This window comes from Felis catus, chromosome A2 (assembly GCF_018350175.1).
Source record: "Felis catus isolate Fca126 chromosome A2, F.catus_Fca126_mat1.0, whole genome shotgun sequence".
Classification (NCBI taxonomy): domain Eukaryota; kingdom Metazoa; phylum Chordata; class Mammalia; order Carnivora; family Felidae; genus Felis; species Felis catus.
The window spans coordinates 75,802,574-75,821,061 of record NC_058369.1 but is presented as its reverse complement, the minus strand read 5'-3'; the positions used below and the strand labels follow the sequence as shown (position 1 = coordinate 75,821,061).

General features: G+C 47.4%; 1 protein-coding gene and 1 long non-coding RNA gene across 2 annotated transcripts in view; one reads left to right on the top strand and one right to left on the bottom strand.

The window, feature by feature from the left end:
* Positions 1–6,635, bottom strand: part of TRG (uncharacterized) — a gene marked incomplete at its 5' end in the record, with an annotated part of 115,089 nt that extends 108,454 nt beyond the window's left edge. The window contains 1 exon segment of the mRNA NM_001305026.1: positions 6,524–6,635. Coding sequence (NP_001291955.1) covers positions 6,524–6,566 — 43 coding nt within the window.
* A 3,992-nt stretch (positions 6,636–10,627) lies between these two features.
* LOC123383834 lies at positions 10,628–14,454 on the top strand. The gene is made up of 2 exons (XR_006594104.1): positions 10,628–10,881; positions 13,762–14,454. It is a non-coding gene; the product is annotated as an uncharacterized LOC123383834 (long non-coding RNA).
* The last annotated feature ends 4,034 nt before the right edge of the window (positions 14,455–18,488 follow it).

Sequence of the window (18,488 nt, the reverse complement as noted above, 5' to 3'; positions counted from 1 at the left end):
ACTCCATACCCCCACTTTTCTGCATCTAGAACCTCTAGTGAAACTGTGCTCACAGTTTGCCAGACTTGCCTGCCTCTTTATAAATGAGAGACTTAAAAACTTAGGAAACAAATCACTTTCTTTTTCATTTCATTCTGACTTTCAAGCTCACTAGCTCACAATTAATTCGACAAAATGAGCTTGTTGTGAACCCAGACACCAGCCACTTTCGGGGGAGCTATTTCTGACTGTTTTCCCTAAACAGAGAAAGGGCTCCAGGTGACACGATGTACATCTGAGAAGAAAACGGCCAGCTACAAATTCCCAAAACATTATCTTCTAGCATATTTTGATTGTTTCTGTAAGTCTGGCTCTGAAGTTTTAAGTGTTCTCCATGTAGTTGACCCAGGATACTGTCTGCTAAAGCAAGTTCACAAAACAGAGAAGGTAGTGATTTTTTGTAGGCTTTTGTGCCCCACCCACAGACTGGGCTCCGGGACGGACTGTCTAAAAAGGAAGTCTTCCAGATGTGTGCCCACTGGGACTCCTTAGGCATGGCTTCATGAGTGACCCACATACTGTCCCAACCAGGCTCTGCTGGGCTGGGCGGCAGGTCTGGGACAACCCGTATTTGCTCACAAATACCAGTGTGTATTCTTCTTGAGTCAACAAACACAGAAAATTCCAAGTGGCCCAACAGTGCAATGAAACAGCCTGGACTATTTTTTGGAAATATTTCTATTTCTCTCTAAGCATCAATTCCTCCACCTGTGAAATAGGGGTCATGGCAGGATTTTTGTGACGATCACATGAGCTACTGGACAGACACCACATCCAGCACAACATGTGACAGCCAGTGGAGCCAAAGAGATCTGAATTTAGCACCTTCACAGGGAGCCTTTCAAAATTACTGAAAATCTCTGTGCACCTTACTTCTCTCTGAGATAATCACACCATTTCAACATATACAGTCTCCAAACAGGAAGTCTATAGGAATTTATTGTCAATAGGAAAGTCAATTTTTAAGTCAATAGGAAATTATGTCAACCCAGACACTTGGGGCAGGTTTAGGGACATCGGTGTGGGTACTTTGATAGCCCTCACACTCTCTTTCCTCTCTCCTCTGATAACCAGGCATCACATAACAAGAAGCATATAAAATGCTTCATACTGTGCTGAGGACATAAGGAGCTCTCAGTAAAATGTACCTATTATTAAAATCTTATCAGAATTATGCTATATATATTAATTTTCAGAAAGAACCTAATTCTTTTTCTTGGCCGAGCAATGAAAAGCAATCAAAGAGATCTGTTGACCCGTGGGCTACAAACGCTAATTCTGCCACTTTCAGAATATAACTGCAGAGTTTGGGTAATCACTCTGTAACTTCAATTTAGAAGTTAAAAGAAAATAAAGGCAGCAGAACTGCTATACATAGGAATGCTCAGTTTGTGATTGAAAGAGTCAATGCGACTTAAAGGTGGCAAGAAAGCTGGGGCGCCTGGGTGGCGCAGTCAGTTAAGCGTCGGACTTCAGCCAGGTCACGATCTCGCGGTCCGGGAGTTCGAGCCCCGCGTCAGGCTCTGGGCTGATGGCTCAGAGCCTGGAGCCTGTTTCCGATTCTGTGTCTCCCTCTCTCTCTGCCCCTCCCCCGTTCATGCTCTGTCTCTCTCTGTCCCAAAAATAAATAAACGTTGAAAAAAAAAAAAAAGGTGGCAAGAAGGTAAAGTAAGGAAGGACAGAAAAGATAGATCAATTATAACAAAGGTGAGAGGCTGGGTTGTAGTTGACATTGTGAAGGTGGAAGACAATTCTCTGGTCTCTTTTAATAAGATTTGGGATGGTTTCACTGCTGTACAATTGATTATTCTATTAAAGGACGTCAAGAACAGAGAGTTGGATTCATCATAATATTGTGTCAAAAAGCACTGTAATCATTTATCTACACAGATATCTCTGTAAGTTATTAATTTTGTTCTACTTAGGTGATGACGATTTACTTCATAACTCGACAAATACCTGGAATCCCTGATCTAACTGAAGAACGACAGCATTACAAATAATCTACATGCTCCTCTCCGCTACGTTCATCAACTAGAAAAGCACATCCTGTTCTGTTAAAGATGGGACCTTGGTGGTTTTGCGGAAAGTGAAATGAAAGGAACTAGATAAAATCTCCTGAGTCTCCAACTTGTGTTATTTACTTGGAGGCAAATATAACCCACTTATCTGACTGTCTGCTTGATTTCATTCTTTTGCTCCAGTCCAGATGGACTGTCCGCCTCTCTTTACCTCGCCCTGGGCATTACGAGGTGGACCCTCATGGACCGCATGGGTGGGTTTCCTTATTCTCTGGTTGTTGTTTGGAAGCAGTCAGTGGAAGCATCAGGAGGAGGCTGGGAGGTGGGAGCAGAGTGAGCTCAGGGTTCCTTCCCTGAAGGGGGTCTGCATCCTCGCAGGGGCCAACACATAGTGCCATCTACGCCAGAGAGAGAGGGTTATGCTCAGGAAAACACAGGTGCGAGTGGAAGTGGCCATTCCCTTTTATAACAATTAACCCATGCGAGGCATTTATTTCTTCTCTCCCAGGACCCTATATCAAAAGGCTTGGACGTCCATCTAGTGCCTGAAAAAAATGCTTCTGTCAGGGGACATGGTGATGCTTCTTTGAACTTCAACTTCCATTGACCAACAGTCAATGCATATCAGAGCAAAGATGCCCATTAGCATAATCCCTGGGGACTGGGGCACAGAGCAGTGGGGGAGAAACATGGCGTGTTGATCCTGGGGAGGAAACAGGTTTCACAGAATCCATGCTTTGTGCCCCACAACATCCACCCTTGTCCTGTTACTGGGAGAGAAATCTGTACCCCCAAAGTGGAGACACACAGAGTCCTACTTGAAAGTCTATCTTCTTCTCAGTCTCCAGATGAAGAACACGCGAGGGCAATTTTCTAGCAACCTTCCTAGAAGGCTAGGAGATCGTGTTTCAGGCAATAAAAGTACCCAAGACGTTGTTGAAGGAAACCAGGGTTGTGTGCGACGGTGTGTGTGCTTCTGCTGGGACCATCTCACTCCTGCCTCTGCGTCTGGACAAAAGTGGCATAAGGAAACCAAGGAAGTTACAGCACAGCGTTAATGAGAAGACTATTTGTGCCACTGTCTGTAGTACTTGGTGTCTGTCCTCCACGGGGGAAAAGACACACTCAGACCAAGTACCTACTCCGATTCTCCAAGAACGGACCTGGTCTCTAAGTAGGCAGATGGAGTCAGTGGGGATCCGAAGAGAAAACCGGATTTTGTTTTGTAACAGAGGCAAAAGTTGTTGTTTGAGAAGAGGGGACAAAAATGATGACACAGCCCCTTTCAGGCCTTTCTAACCATCAGATGTCACATGTTCTGTCTACGTGCTCAGTAATATGCAAGATTTTTAATATTAAGTAACATGTGAATTGTTTTCAAAAATACATCTTAAAATAAAATTCAAAAGCAATGCAAGTTTGCTACAGACTAATTAGGGTGGAAGTGACGTAGCAAAAACTATCCTGATCCCAGTGTTTAGAAGTGACCCCTCCAATGTTGTGCCCTTTCTTCTCTCCGAGGCTGCGTCCCAGAACCCATTCTGGGGGGTGAAACATAAAGAGCCCTCAGAAAAACACACTCAACATGGATTTCCAGGTGTGCCTAGAAATCTTTAGAAGTGTGATTTCTAGGAGATGACTCTGAGGTAAAAGACATGACTTTTCCACAGTACTGGTGGGTGTGAGCAGTTGGTATTGGATATTATAACTAGGAAAATTGTGATTTTTGAGGTGTTCTTGGACTTTATTCAGCATTGATTTGAAATTATAATGTTGCTTCTATTACTCAAAAGCATTGCGTCTCACCCACCTCAGGCATGAAACGAATGAGTTGAGCCCAAATCATCAGGATTTTTCAAGCAGCCATCTATGCAAAGTCCTTTACCCTTGAGGTAATGTGAGTCCATCAGTAATATTCAAAATATGAATCTCACTTCAACAGACATAGAGGCCCTACTATACTCAGTCCTATATACTCCAATAAGATATTTTTAGTGTTTTCATGAATCAGCCTTGAAACAACCTTGTAATGAATAATCTTTACTTAAGGCAGAGCTGGTTGGCCTTTACTATGTGTGGTCAAAGTGTCCTGGGTGAAGCTCACCTTAGCCGAAAGGAGAAGGGGAAGAAGGAGGAAATGACTCCAAACATAGACTTGTTTCTTCCTCCACAAAGGGGGTGTTTCCTCCCTGTACAAGGCCACTGTCCTCTCAGGCTGTACATCAAAAGCACAATGGATCCACGTGGAAAACTGAGATTGACACGGACTTGGGATCACTTCTCATGAGAGCGTCTTCATATTTATCTCACTTCTCTCTAACTAAACTATAATAATCAGATCTCAGAGTCACCCCTCTGTGGAGTCAGGCACTGAGAAGGTGCAGCAAGACGAGAGGGTTGGGTTGTATTAGGAAATGGGAAGGACAAATGAGGGGACCACCCCCAAGAGGGAGGGAAGGTGACTTTCTGCCCCCTAAACCCTCCCCCCCTCACACACTTCCTGCACTTGCTGGAGGCCTTAACCTTGACCCGGGACTTCAGTAGAGGGTCCAGATGTTGTTTGGGCTCCTTCACAGGCAGGCATGTCTTAAATATAAATCATCCACACAAACAGAAGCTCATCAAGATGGAGGAAGATTTAGCAAATCCGAGAAACCAATTTACTTCCGATCATTTAGACTTCCCTTTCATTAATTATTTTTGCCAATGCTATTAAGTTGTACATAAAGTTGGAATTTTCAATTGAAAATGTATTTAATTCAGCTTAGACCTCCTCAGAGAGTTTTATCTTCCCTCCACACAGCAGGGCCTCTCCTGTTTATGGCTAGGGAATTAGTAATATAGCTTTTCTTTTCTTTAATTTCTCTTCTTTCATTTTTATTTCTTTTTCTTTTTTTTTTCTTTTGGTCAAGAAGCTGACTAACTTTATAAGAAGTTAGTGAACATAGTGATATATTTTTGGTATAATTTTGCTTTAATACAAAAATCAGTCACACATTGTAGCACTTAAACCTCCTCGCTTTACAGAGGAGAGAACAGAGGTCCAGGGAAGCTGGTCCCCAAATCCCATATGGAGTCACTTTCAAGGAGAAGGGGAAGGCGGAGGGCCCGGGGTCTCGTCCAGGGCTGATGCATGCACCTGCCCTGAGGATCATTTCCCCCGCAGAAGAGTGAGCGCCAGGCATGGGTGAGGGTGCTGCGAAGTCAGCCACACTGTTTCCTGGGCTTCTGATCAAGGAATCTCTCTCTCTGCACAGGAACCAGCAGTGGGTGAGGTGGCAACTTAGAAACTGGAGTCAGGAGCTGCCTTCCAGTCTCGGCTTGCACCCATTTTGTGCGGAATCCCCAGAGAGTCTCTCGGCCTTGAAATTATTTGCACGATATTTTATTCCCACATTCTTCATTGGAGATGGTCAGATTCTTGAATCATCAGTCCGGCACAGCTCTGTTCAATAGAAGTAAGTGTTAGACACAATTTGAGACACAAATTAAAAATTCCCTAAATGCTGCGTTAAAAACAAAGTTAAGTAACTAAGTAACAAAGTTAAAGAAATAATTCTAGCACAAATTTTCTTTAGTGAATGATATCCAAAATAGTATTTCAGTGTGCAGTTAATATAGAAAATTTTAAGGATATAGTTCATCTTTTATATTCTCCAGAATATGCTACACAAGCAGCCCATGGCGGCATGGATTAGTGCACTGGCTACATTTCAAGTGCTCAGTAGCCACATGGGGCTGGTGCCTGGTGCTCCTGGCTGCTGCCTTGAGCAGCTCAGATCCTGCTCCAGATGCTTCAGAAGCTCACCCTGGACGATCTTTAGAAAAGTGCCTCCAGACGGGACAGCCCCCTGGGTCTGCACCAGCCTGTGAGCCGGGGCTCCTTAGCCTCGTGGGTCATGTGCAGTGGACCCGCGGAGGGGGGTGTCCTCCAGTGTCCAGGGTACTGTCGGTTGACCCAGGAAACCCCAGGGACCCAGCACCCATGGAAAGTCCAGGACTGGAGCACCCTGGGAGTTGGGGACTTTTTGCTCAAGGACCTGAGCTTCCTGTAAGGCTGTGCTCTGATCTTCCCAAACAGCACAGTAATACACTCCCTCATCGCTCTTCGCCAGCTTCAGCAGCAACAGGTTAGAGCTTGTGCTATCCTTGCCTTTCTTGGCGTGGACCTTGTCTGCTGTCAAGACACCATCTTTGGTCACATATGAGCTGGACATATCCAGCATGAGGATCCTCTTGGGGGCTGTACCCTCCTGGTGGCGGTACCAGTGGATGTAGCTGACCGAGGTGCTGGCTTTGCAGGGCAGTGTGGCCCAGCTGCCTGCACGTGCCACCACCACGGCTGGCTGCTCCACACTGATCGCTGCCACATCACCTGCGAGGGGGGACAGCGGTGAGACAGGGAAGGATAAGAGCCTCAGGGCACCCCACGCACCCGCGCCGGGGAGGGAGTCAGGACTTACCGGGAAACAGGAGGGCGCACAGGAAGGCGAGGGGACCCAGCATGGTTCTGCTTCCCCGCTGGTGGAGAGAAGCCCAGGGTGACCTCCCAGCTGCACCTGCTGGAAGGAGACTGACTAGGTGGGTGGCAGAGGGCAGGTTAGGGTCTGAGCTCTGCATCCGTGAGGCATCTGCTGGTGAGAGACAGAGAGAGAGAGGCTGGAGGGTGGAGCCAGAGGGCAGGGACAGGTCTGACCACAAAATGGGGAGAGGAACCCCCAAAGGTCAGGGTGCTGAGAATACGGAAGAGCTTTGGTGCAATAAAAACACCACTAATAATAGCAATCCTTGATTCGGCATGGACTATGGAGCACAGCACTAATTTGTTTCTGCTCAGTGTCTCTTTTGAGGCTGCATGGGGCTCCCAAGCGGGCACTGGAGCATTGTCCCCAGAGGTGGCATCAGGAGATTAAGTGCCCTCACATAACATGATAACTGTGCAGTCGTTGGCGAGCTGTTTCTCCTCCTTTTCCTCATCTGTCAAAAGGGACCTCGTTCGTTTGCAGGCAGAGTGAACAGGAAATGTGAGCAAAGCGTGTAGCCTGTCCCAGGTGCATAGACAAGGCTCAGGAAATGTTGGGGACGGGTGTTTCACCTCAACACTGGACTATTGGCAGTAGATGTTTTCTGGGCAGTAGATGTTTTCTCATAGCATAGGATTAGTTTTGAAAAAAAAGGATGTGGGCTTGTGTGGGCACACGTGTGTGTGTGTGTGTGTGTGTGTGTGTGTGTGTGTATCCAAAGGAAGAAGACTGCATCGACCCAGGGGCAGTGTAGACCAGGCGGTGGGACCAGGTCCTGCAGTCCCAGGGTCAGATCTTCAAAAATGGGAAAGGCGGGGCCTTGTGAGGGGTCAGCTGAGGAATGCACCGGAAATGCGTGAGAAATAAAGATAGCATTGACTTCCAACTGAAACGAAAATTCCTTTTCACTTATGGCAAGTATACCAAGGCTTCCTGGGTATAGTTATAGTAATTCGTTATACTCATTATAGGCTGACCGCCTGGAGGGCGAGGGCAGTGGGGACAGCCAGGAAAGGGACTTGGCTGGGCTGGAGGGCTGGGTCCTACAGCACCCATGACCAGACCCAGCTCCCGTGCTCCTCCTCCTGGTAAAACTGGAGGGCAGACATGCTGAGCTATAACCGGGATTCAAAGCTAAAGTGTCCCAAAATGCAGGCTTTGAGGTTGTGCTGAGACGGTGAGGTGTTGAGTAGATGCTCTGCTAAAAGAATATTCCAGGCCCGTCATTCAGACCCTCAGCAGGTGTCTAGGGCAGCTGTGCTTATTACGTGTTAAGTGGAAAAGAGAGTGACAATGGGGGAGACATCTGACCAGCAAAACGGCAGGTGGAAAGAGTATCAATATAGAAGGTGAGCAGTGTGGATGGTGACAAATTGGGTGACATTTTTCTTCCTGCTTTCTCTATTTTCTAGATTTTCACCAATGAGAAAATCTTACTTTGGGGGAGAAAATCCACAACCTTCTACTGTTTTCTAAAAATAAATTTTATTTCACATGGTCAGCATTCAAAAGTCTGTTTCTCTCAATTACTGTTACCATTTTTATTCAAATACTACTCACATTAAAGTCTCTCAACAGCTCACCAGGCTCAGTGGGTAATGAAGTCTGCCCCAAACCTCCAGCCAAATACTCTCTTGGGTGTGTCAATGACAAAAGTGAAACAATTTAGTTTGTAGTGTGTTATGCCCTTTATTGAAAGAAGAATAATCCACGGTTTGGGGCGTTCAGTGCCTCACAAGCAGTGGACACGGTTCCCCAGGGATTTTGGCAAGAGGGAGTTTATAGAGCCTTAGAAACAGCCAAGGGGGAACAGAAAGGATTAAGTGGGGTTCAGGGATCTCCCTGCAAGGCTAGCAGGTCACTGAGGGAGTAAGGAGAGAGCTTTTGGCTCAGGTTGATTGGCTGGGGTCGCATATCTGATCCTATTTAGAACAGGGAAATCATTACAGATTCCTGGTGATGGGGACCGGCTGGCTGGGATATACTGTTTCTGGTCAAGGGCAGCATTGACAGGGACAGGAAAGGGACCTACATTTCTGCTTGCTGACCTGGGACCCTGGGCAGGAGCGGCTCCATCCTGGGCCTGGAGATGTATGTCAGCAGGTGACCATTGTTCACCTTTCCTCTACTCTTCCTGCTGTGGGGTGTGCCTACTCTTCTCTAAGTGGCACTAAAGGTCATATTTCTTAAAAGATGCTCATGTTTAAAGAAATAATAGGGAAAACTCTTCAGCAAGAGAGAAAGAGTAGCCACCCTTATTTGGAGAGTGGAGGGTTCTGATCAGGACCCCACAGGTTCCAGGAAGAGAGAAATTATGCTGCACTTGAGGGGGCAGGACGTCCTGTCCCCCCAGGTCATCCCGCTGCTGCCTGAATGAAGCTGCTGTGATGGCCCCAGACCTCAGCCCCAGGGGAGAGGTGGCTGGGTCACAGCAGGTGTGGACTCAGGCAGACCCTGTGCAGAGGGCCAGGTGCTGAAGCTTGGACCTGCTCAGTTAACCTCTGAGAGGCTGGCGTGCTCGCCTCACCTGGGGCAGCTCCCCTCCGCCCCGCAGAGAGTCTGAGATCTCGTCCAGTGTGACCGCTTCCCTTGGTCACGTGGAATAAATGGATGCAGACATGACATCAACCTTCGGTGAACGGGACAAGCCCGAAAGCCCAAAAGAGGAAAGACATTGATATATTTTGATGAGTGGACTGTCCGTAAAATATTCTTCCTTTTTCTTCCATTTACATGTTTATAACACTTTGTGTTGAATCCACATTTTTCCTTAAATATATTTCTCTTTTGTTAGGTTAATAGTCCCATTTTTAAAACCAAGTCGTAAGTAGCATCCGGGACCTTCACACTTCGCTAGAGAATCACAGAACTTTACTTCAAGCTGAAGAAGAAAACCCTCATTCCAGACGCCTCATTGTTAGTCATCTTTAAAGCTCCCCCAAACAGGCGATTCCTTCAATATTACAAAACCATGAGCAGCTGAGGCAGGATTCAAACCCCCGCGCCCCCATCCCTCCTCTGTACCGTGAACACATCACATTGAGTGGACCTGTCATTTCTAATTCAGTAACTACATCAGAGTACCCACTACATCTCAACGCTGGGACCAGGCCCTTTTTCAAACATAAATGTTACTTTTGTAACCCTTGAGAGTTGTAAAATTCTGTGAGGCACACATTAGTGTTCCCAGTCAACAGATGACGACCGTCAGGCTCCTTAAGACATTCCTCACATTGGACTTTGGAAAACAGCTGAGCAAATCTGATAATCATTGAACCAGCTTTATTAGAAGAAATTAGGATCAGTTATGTTGGTCTGCATTGGACCCTTCTCAAAGGTAAATGTGTGTGTGTGTGTGTGTGTGCGTGTGTGTGTGTGCATTCATAACAAATTAACTTGATAGAGAATTTCCTCCTCAAGTAAAAAGGCAGCCTCACAAAGGTTGTCAGATTTACAGGAAAGTGCAAAATGCAATGCAATATTTGGACATGAACTACAAATGATTTTGTTGTTTACCTGGAATTCAGGGAAATGTAAATCAAATCTACATTGAGCTAGCACCTCACACCTGATAGATGGCTGAATCAAAAAGAGTACAATAACAGGTGTCATCGCAGAAGCTGGGAAGGGAGGAAGGGCAGGGACTCTGGCTGACCGTCCTCTGCTCAGGGACCACGTGCAGGGGACACGAGGCTGTCGCCGGAACAGCTCCAAGAGCCGACCGTCCCAGGCAAGCGTGAGTGTCTGCAGTCCCGGAAAATCCCTGCTGGGCCAGATGGGGCATGGTTTCAAAATTAAGAAAGTATAAAACTACCATCACCTAGAGCAGAAAGAGAATCCTTAAAACAAGAAAAGTAGTGAGAAATCTCCTCCACCAGAATGTTAAAGAAGCTATAAGCTACAGCACAGAAAAGAGGGCAGTATTGGCCCCAGAGTTTATTCATGAGCACAAGGTGCCCTAGAGGAGGGGGACGGGGGGAGAGAGAATGAAAAAATCTTAAATTGCATCCTCTGGGCCAGTGTTAGTAGTGATTACAATTTGTTTATATTCATATTTTTAAATTCATGTTGAGAGCGTTACTTAGCAAGATGTCAGTATGAGGGGAAAACGCAAATATACAATTTTTAAGGATTAGCAAAACTGTGATCTATAATTGAATCCTTGTCTCTAAAAATTACTCCCTTTGTAGATATCCACTGAGAAAAGTGAAAGCCGTAATAACCCGGAACTCTGAGCACTCCTGGCATCGATGTTGTGGGATCAAACACCATTTCTTACCACGAGCACCAGGGCTCAGGTGAGAAATGACTGAAGCCAGAAATGACACAATAGTACAGAGTCACCATGTACGCGCCCGTCTCCATACAAAGTATGTTTCAGGACAGCACAGAGCTGACGAACGACAGCTTCACTTCATGGGCTCAGGATCATTACGTGCAGGAGAAATTAGAGAGAACTGGAGAAGGAGGGAATCGCCCTCCTGCAGGCCCTCATGAGACACTGGATTCAGACACGTGTCACCCGGGGGAGGGGTCACAGCTCCGTCACCTGCACTGGCGCTGCTCCCGCTGCCCTTCCGTGTCCTGTCCCCTCCTGACGTCCCTCTGTCTCCCTCGCTGTGTCCAGCTCTTCGCCTTTCTCATTTCCTGTTGCCGTCCGTCCCCCTGCTTCTTTCTCCATGTCTCCCTTTCCAGCCGGCTCTCTTCCTTCTTTATTTCTCTCTATCTCTCCTCTGTCTCCTCCTGATCTCTCCCTCTCTCTCTCTGTTTCTCTCTACATGTCTCTTATCTGTCTCTGTGTTTCTGTCTCTGTTCCTCTCTGTCTACTACCTAGTTTCTATTTCTATTTCTCTCTCTCTTCTTGACTTTCCACTCTCTCTCTCTACCTCTCCTTCAATGGTCACAGTAGCTACTTGAAATTCTTCCTTATTCTGTGCATTTCCCTGTCTTCTGATGACCACTTCCTGTCCTCTCAGCACCCTCTTCATAGGAGCCTCTTTGTCCATCGTCCCTTCTTCTCTCTGCTCCTCTTCTCCGTCCCCTGGGGCCTGTGGGATACAGGCCTGTGGTCTGTGCTAAGGGGACAAGATGGGCCCAAGCTCACAAATGTACGCTTACTCCTTGAGTGTCTCCTGATGATTGCACCTGCCACATATCAAGTGATCAGAACGATGATGGCAGGGACAGAACTGTCCCCAACATTGCTGCCTTGGGGACAAAGTCATCGCATGCACACGAGTGCTTATATTTCTATCAGCTGGTTGTGAGGTGTTACCTAGTGACAGTGTGAGAAATAGTCTATCATGAATTATTAGAATGTCCTACGATATCATGACCTTGAAATGGGTCTCTCTATGCTGTTTTGTGACCACAGTGACACAGATCAGTAGTGTTCATAATGACCACGTGCCTCTGTATGGAGAGTACTTGGAGAATGGCTTAGAAGATGCTATACATTTAATATACGTGTATGAGATACCATATGTTTTAGAATATTATTATCAGGATGTCAATAACACTGAATTACATACTGTGTTCCTTGCATAGAGGATTAGAAGAAACTGTCATGAACAGAATTCTCACGCAGTCTGGGCTGGGACATGGATGGGAACGTGACTTTATGCAAGTCACTACTGAACACACTGGACTAAAACAGGGGCTGACAGTGGGGGAGAGAGGAAGCCTCACTAGGGCCCAGTTCACTCTCCCGGGCCCGGTGCTGCTCCGGGCCGCCCGCAGCTTCCCAGAAACCAGCCCCCTCCCCTGCTGGTGCCGGGGAGGGGCTGGGCCAGGGAACTTTCCAGAAGAGTTGAGGGCAGCCCGGAAACCTCAGCCAAAGCTCCACATCCTGCCTGCCTTTCCCACGGGCTCCGTGGCTGCCAGGTGCACGCGGCCTCTAGGGACCTGCCCGTTCAGATGCCTCCACATGTGGCCAGCCTTCCAGACCCACTTGTCTGGTGAGTGGTCCAGTTGTGGGGCCCAGCCAGGGGCCCCCCAACTCTCTGAGCAGCCAACGCTGTAATCTGACACATGGTGGCTGAGGGGAGAGGTCCTTCTCAGCACGGAGCTGCCCAACAGGGACATTTGAAAGCTCTGAATGACACCTCCTGAGTCTGTGAAGATTTATTACATTGACAAGGACAGAATGACAGCTCCAGTCCAAGTCCTGCCACTTGGAGGATGTGTGTCCTTGGGAAAGTCACTGTGAATGGGGATAGTAATGTTTACTCTGGAGACATCATCCACCAAGGGCCAGGGATTGGGCCAAGGTGGTTGCTTTGTAAATAAACGCGATCAGTCTTAAGTACAGTGTAATTTTTATGACAATCTATTCCTCAAATAACATGTCAAGGTAGTTATAACATCTTGTTCTGTTCACCTGCTCAGAGTCATGTAAGTAATAAAGCCTTGATTCAAACCCACATCTAAGAAAGTACAAAACCCGTCACACCATCCATTCCATATATATATATATATATATATATATATATATATATATATATAATTTATTTTCAGCTCTACAGAGTAGGGGCCACAAAGAAAGTTTCAGAGAGACTGCAGAACTCAAGAATATCTCTCACATGCCTGTACGCATAGAGCACAAGCTATTGTTGAAGAGCAGTCTTTCAGGAAATTGTGCTGGACCTCAGAATGTGTAGAGAGTTTTCCAGCCCTTGTGAATTAATAGTTTATTGTCTTTTGTGAGAGATTAATTTTTTAAAGGTCATAACAGTCATCATTGATCCTTTAAGTAATATCACATAAGCTTTATTGGATGTCAATGTACATGTTGATTCCTTCCCTGCATAAAGTAGGTGTTATTTATCCCAGTCTGCAGATGAGACAGAGACTTAGGGAGGGTAAGTAACTTACTTGAGATTGCCTAGCTAAGAAAGAGCACAGTAAGAACTTCTAGTCTACCAGGCTCTCAAAGCCTGTGTCTTCAGCAACCTGCTCGTCTTTTTGTGATTAAGGGATTAAATTCTGTCCTCATTGATCGGTCTTTCGATGCAAAAATGTGATCTTGTTATACTTCCCATTTGTTTTCTGTTCTGCACTTCCTGCTTAAAAAATACACTATTTTGAGTGCATCCAGTTACTTACACTGGCTTCTAGCACCCCCTGCTGGCCATTCCAGGTATGTCACACATGTTATCGTCCTCTATATTGTTCCTCAGGTAAGGGAAGTCTGTTAACAGCAAAGACTCAGCATAGTGAGTAAAACAGCCCGGAAATACAGCAGCAGGAAACCTGTTACCAGTTGTATACTCAGTGTGCTTGGTGATTTTAGGTAAGTGTCTTCTTTTTGGAGGTTCCCCTTTTCTCCAGCCTCAAATGAGAGGATTTTCCTTAACGTTTATTCATTAATTTTGAAAGACAGAGAGAGAAACCAAGCACATTCTGTGCTGTCAGCACAGACCCTGTCGCGGGGCTCGATCTCGGGAACCGTGAGATTGTGACCTGAGACGAAATCAAGAATCAGACGCCTAATCGACTGAGCTGTCCAGGCGTCCCAAGACAGAATTGTTGTATGTTTGGTGTCTTATGTACCTGTGAAAACTACAGAAAATTGCTTGTGAATAATGCATGTTCACCACTCTGTAAATGGCATACCATTCTGTGAATGCATGTCTGCCCATCTGTCTGTACACCTAGCTCACTGCTCCTCTCTGCTCCCAGCCACTGCGTTGATTCATCCACCACCAGCGACAGGCACTGCTGCGCATACTGGCTGTCACCAGTGAGGCTGGCACCAGCACCTTAGGGTCTCTGCATGCTGGGAGTCACGCTTCCTTGGGAACATCATCCTGGGGACAATGGTTCCAGGAATCACACATACACATTCTCAATAAATACCCAATGCTATGTTATCCGACACCGAAATTTTTACCAACCTGATGGCCACCAAACAGGATCACATTGTTTCAGCAGGTTATTGCCCTGGGCTGCTGATGAGGAAGCTGAGGGTTTTTCATACCTGGCACCCACTGAGTCTGTGCCTCGGACACTTGGCCGTCCGTGCCCTTTGGGCGCAGCAGAAAGGAGGCCGGCGGCAGAGGCTACAGCACCCAGAGGAGCCAGGCTGCCCACGGCCGGGCCCACTTTTCCTGGCCGTGTGACCGGACCCAGTTCTCATTGCGCTGAATCTCAGCTTCCTCGTCTTCGAAAAGGGAAATCAGCCCACACCTCACAGGTTTGTGAGGATTAAATAATTTAATACACGTGGAACACTTAGGAGAGTGTCTGGCAAATTAAGTTAGTTATTATCATACTTCCTATTAACAGTAATTTATTGATACTACAAATACAAATAAAGGTAAAGAAAATGATAAATTATTAAAATTACTTAAGATCGTAGTAACTAATGTTATTAATCACTTGACTTGAATGAATGTATGTCTTCTGGATATTTCTCCTTTGTGAGTTTTGGCTCATAGAAATATCCTCAGCTACTCTATCATGGGTCTAAACTTTATCTAAAGTACTTTTCATTGCATAAAATTTCTCTATAGTGTGCTCAAACTTCCTTTCAGCCACATACTTTGTGCACTTTGGAGTTTTGTGTACGAAAGCTTTCCCCTCTCCAGTATCACAAAAGAATTCCATCATTTCTTGTGATCTTCAGCTTCAGATTTTAACTCCATGCTCTGGATTAGCTTTTCTGCACGTCCCTGAACTCATGGATCTCTCAGTCTCTCGTTTATTCGCTCGGTGCACCTGTACACAACATCCATCCTGCAGACTCAGAATGCAGAGGAGGTCGGTAGAGAGTGGCTCAGTTCGTGGAGAGAAGGAAGGGTAACTGACATCACTTTACACGGAATGCAATCAGAGAACCGTGGGGCTTAGGGCAGAGGAGGAACTAGTGGAGGAGGCGGGACAAGAGGGAAGGGGCATTGCACCAGGGTGAGCAGTGTAGAGGTGCAGCGGGACGGCAACGTGGCTCAGTGCTGAGCCTCCCCTGAGGGAGCAGAAGACACGTATTGGTGAAGATGTGGAGGATACTGACAGCCAAGCAGAGACCTGGGGATTAGATGTGAAACGCAGATATTCATCATTAGCACATGCACGTGTGTGTGTGTGTGTGTGTGTGTGTGTGTGTGTGTGGAGGAGGAGGAAGAGGAGAGCGAGCCGTACATCTGACATCAGGGTAAGGAAGCTAGTCCAGGGCCTGCCCGCAAACTGGGAAGAGGGGAAGCAGGGAGGTGAGGGGGGCAACAAGGATCAAGGTCTTTCTTGGCAGGGACGGGGACCATTCCTACACCGGGTAGCAGGGATGACAGTACAAGCTCGGGACTCAGGGGTTTGTCATCTGGAACATGAAGCCCAGGAGGGGGCGGTTCCGAAGAAAGGGGGAACCCTCAGGGCTGTGAGAAGGGGGAATTTTGAAAGAAGTTCACTGATGCAAAGTCTCAGTAATGTGGTTCCCCGTGTGCAGTAACCAACACCTGGCAAGAGCTTGACAAATGTTTAATGAACGAACGCACATGCGGACTTGGCAGCAATAAGACGCTCCAAAGCAAACACTGTCTGGACAGCTGGGACACACACCCACCCATCGAGGATAATGTACCCCGCCCGACGCCCCAGCCGACACCCCTCTCCAGCACCCACTGCAGCAGGAAGAAAAATTAGTGAAGGTGACAAAGGAACAATCAGGCAAGAAAACAAGAAAATTCCTTTCTTGGGCTTAGAGTTTAGAGAGGCGTGGTGGCATCATCAAAAGCCACAGAAATTGCTGGGTGGTCCCTGGCAGGTTTCGGCAGAGCAGAGCACAGGACATGGTTTAATGGTATTTATCCAGGGGGCGGGAGGGTAGAGGGGCATCCACCAGGTGGCAATGTCTTACGGACAAGGAGCTCGGGCCCTGCACCGACTTCCCAGGGCTTTCCAGTGTTATCAACATGTGTTCCCCAGGGCTAAGAGCAGCCCCACGCAGTGGACGTTGGGCCAGGTAAACACACAACTCTGACCGGGCCTACAAGCATGAGACCCCCTGAGTGTCGGACCTGAGCTCCCAGGGGACAGGGAATCTGCTGGATTCTAGGAAACTAAGAGAAGGTTTAGATATCCTTTGAAAGAGCCTCAGGGTACCTGGCCTTCCTCTCAATCTGCACAGATTTAAGCGTAGTGTCTCAGTTAGCATTCAAGCTGAACAAGTCAGCCGATGCTCCCGTAAGCGATCTTAAGAGGATAACCAAGGAGTTGCAAACTTCGTGGCCAGACTATTAGGCTTATTCCAGCACACTTTTTTCGGTGTCTGTGAGCAATGTATCCACCCTTGCTGTGTGCCCTGGGCAGTGCTGCCCTCCAGCAGCCAGGGCTCCTCCCAGGTGGCTCCACGTGCAGGATAATGAGAAAGCAGGTCTGACTGAGGCCAGGGTCAAGGATGAATAGAACCCCGTGGCTGTTCTTTCTCTAGGTTTGCTGTGAGAGTATCGGTCACCGTCTTCTCTACACAGCCACCCCATGTCCAATTGCATTTCTCTGAGTCCTAGGAAGACCATGGCTGTGCCACTGTGCAGGGGAATGAATGCATGATGCTCATGTCCAAGGTCTGGCACATAGTGTTGGTTAAGACAGTCAGCCGGGTTCCAGGTAAACACCGGAAGGCAGCTTGGGCTCTTCTGGAAGGAGCAGTGGGGTCCCAGCAAGGCAGAGCAGCCTGTGGGTAAGGCTTTGAGGTGTCGAGCCACCTGTCTCGTGTGGCCTCAAGCTCGGAGTTTCAGTTCTCTTTATACTCCCTGATCTCCCACAAGCTTTGCAGTCTCCCAGAGACTCTTTGCTGGGCCATTACCATGGACTGTGGGGTCTTGCTAGGAGTTTTCCAACAGCCTGATCATAGGCTTTGGCATGTGATGAGAGACGGCTCGGCATTCGGGGCCAGCACATGCTTTCCCAGCGGCCCAGGCCATGACCGAGCTACTGGTGGTGTCTGGGGTCCCTCAGAAGCTGTCCCAGCCGTGGCAGGAGGGGCAGGCCACGGCAGAGGCAATGTGACAGCATGGCGCACAGAGCTGTCCCTGTCCCAGGGCCCAGCTACGCTGATACACTATTAAAAATGCAAATCGGGAGAGGGCTCGCTTGGCAATTATAAACATCACCCAGGTTTAAATGAGCGTCTGTTTGAGGTACTGGTGGGAATGCCAGTTCGGTGTCTGTTTAATAAGGACCACAGGCTTGCTCTCTGTGATTCTCTGAAGGCCTCTGGAACTATTCAAAGGTCCAGGTGCCACCGGGTTTGAAAGAGAAATGTGAAAACACAAACAGTGGGCACAAACAGTGGGTAGGGCTTGCTGGGTCAAGGCCATTTGGAGTAAAACACTGCTGCAAATTCGCCAACATAGGGCCAGGGGGTGTTCTGAGGGTGCTTTGGTGGCCTCAGAACCGCAGTCAGACTGACAGAGGTGGGAAGAACCTCCATGCTAGGAACCACATGTCCCATAGAAAATCCATTCAGTGGAAAAGAAAATTCACTCCCTATCTGTAAGCGTTTCTGAGAAGACCACTTTCCCCTGTTTCACCACCCGCCTGTCCCCCCCCCACCCCATTCCTGTTCATTTTTCAGTGCTTTGGAAAATGGAGGACCTTGAAGATTTCTGGAACAATCCAATCACTTGTATTTACTGTTGGTATTTTCTTCAAAGGCTCTAAACCAGGATGAAAGGACTCATTAAGCACCTGTCATTTTGGAAGGACTTGTTAAATGCATCTAGGAATGTTACAGGTGTGGGAAGAAACACAGGTGTGTGTCTGAGAAGCTGTGTCCCCCCCCCCCAGGCTGTGCACCTGCGGAGCCACTAAGAGTGGGGGTGGCGAGCACAAGGGGGGTCTCAGAGGAACTGCGCCCGAAGAGGCAGCAATTATGTTTCAAGACCACTAGGTGTATTTTATTATAAGAACT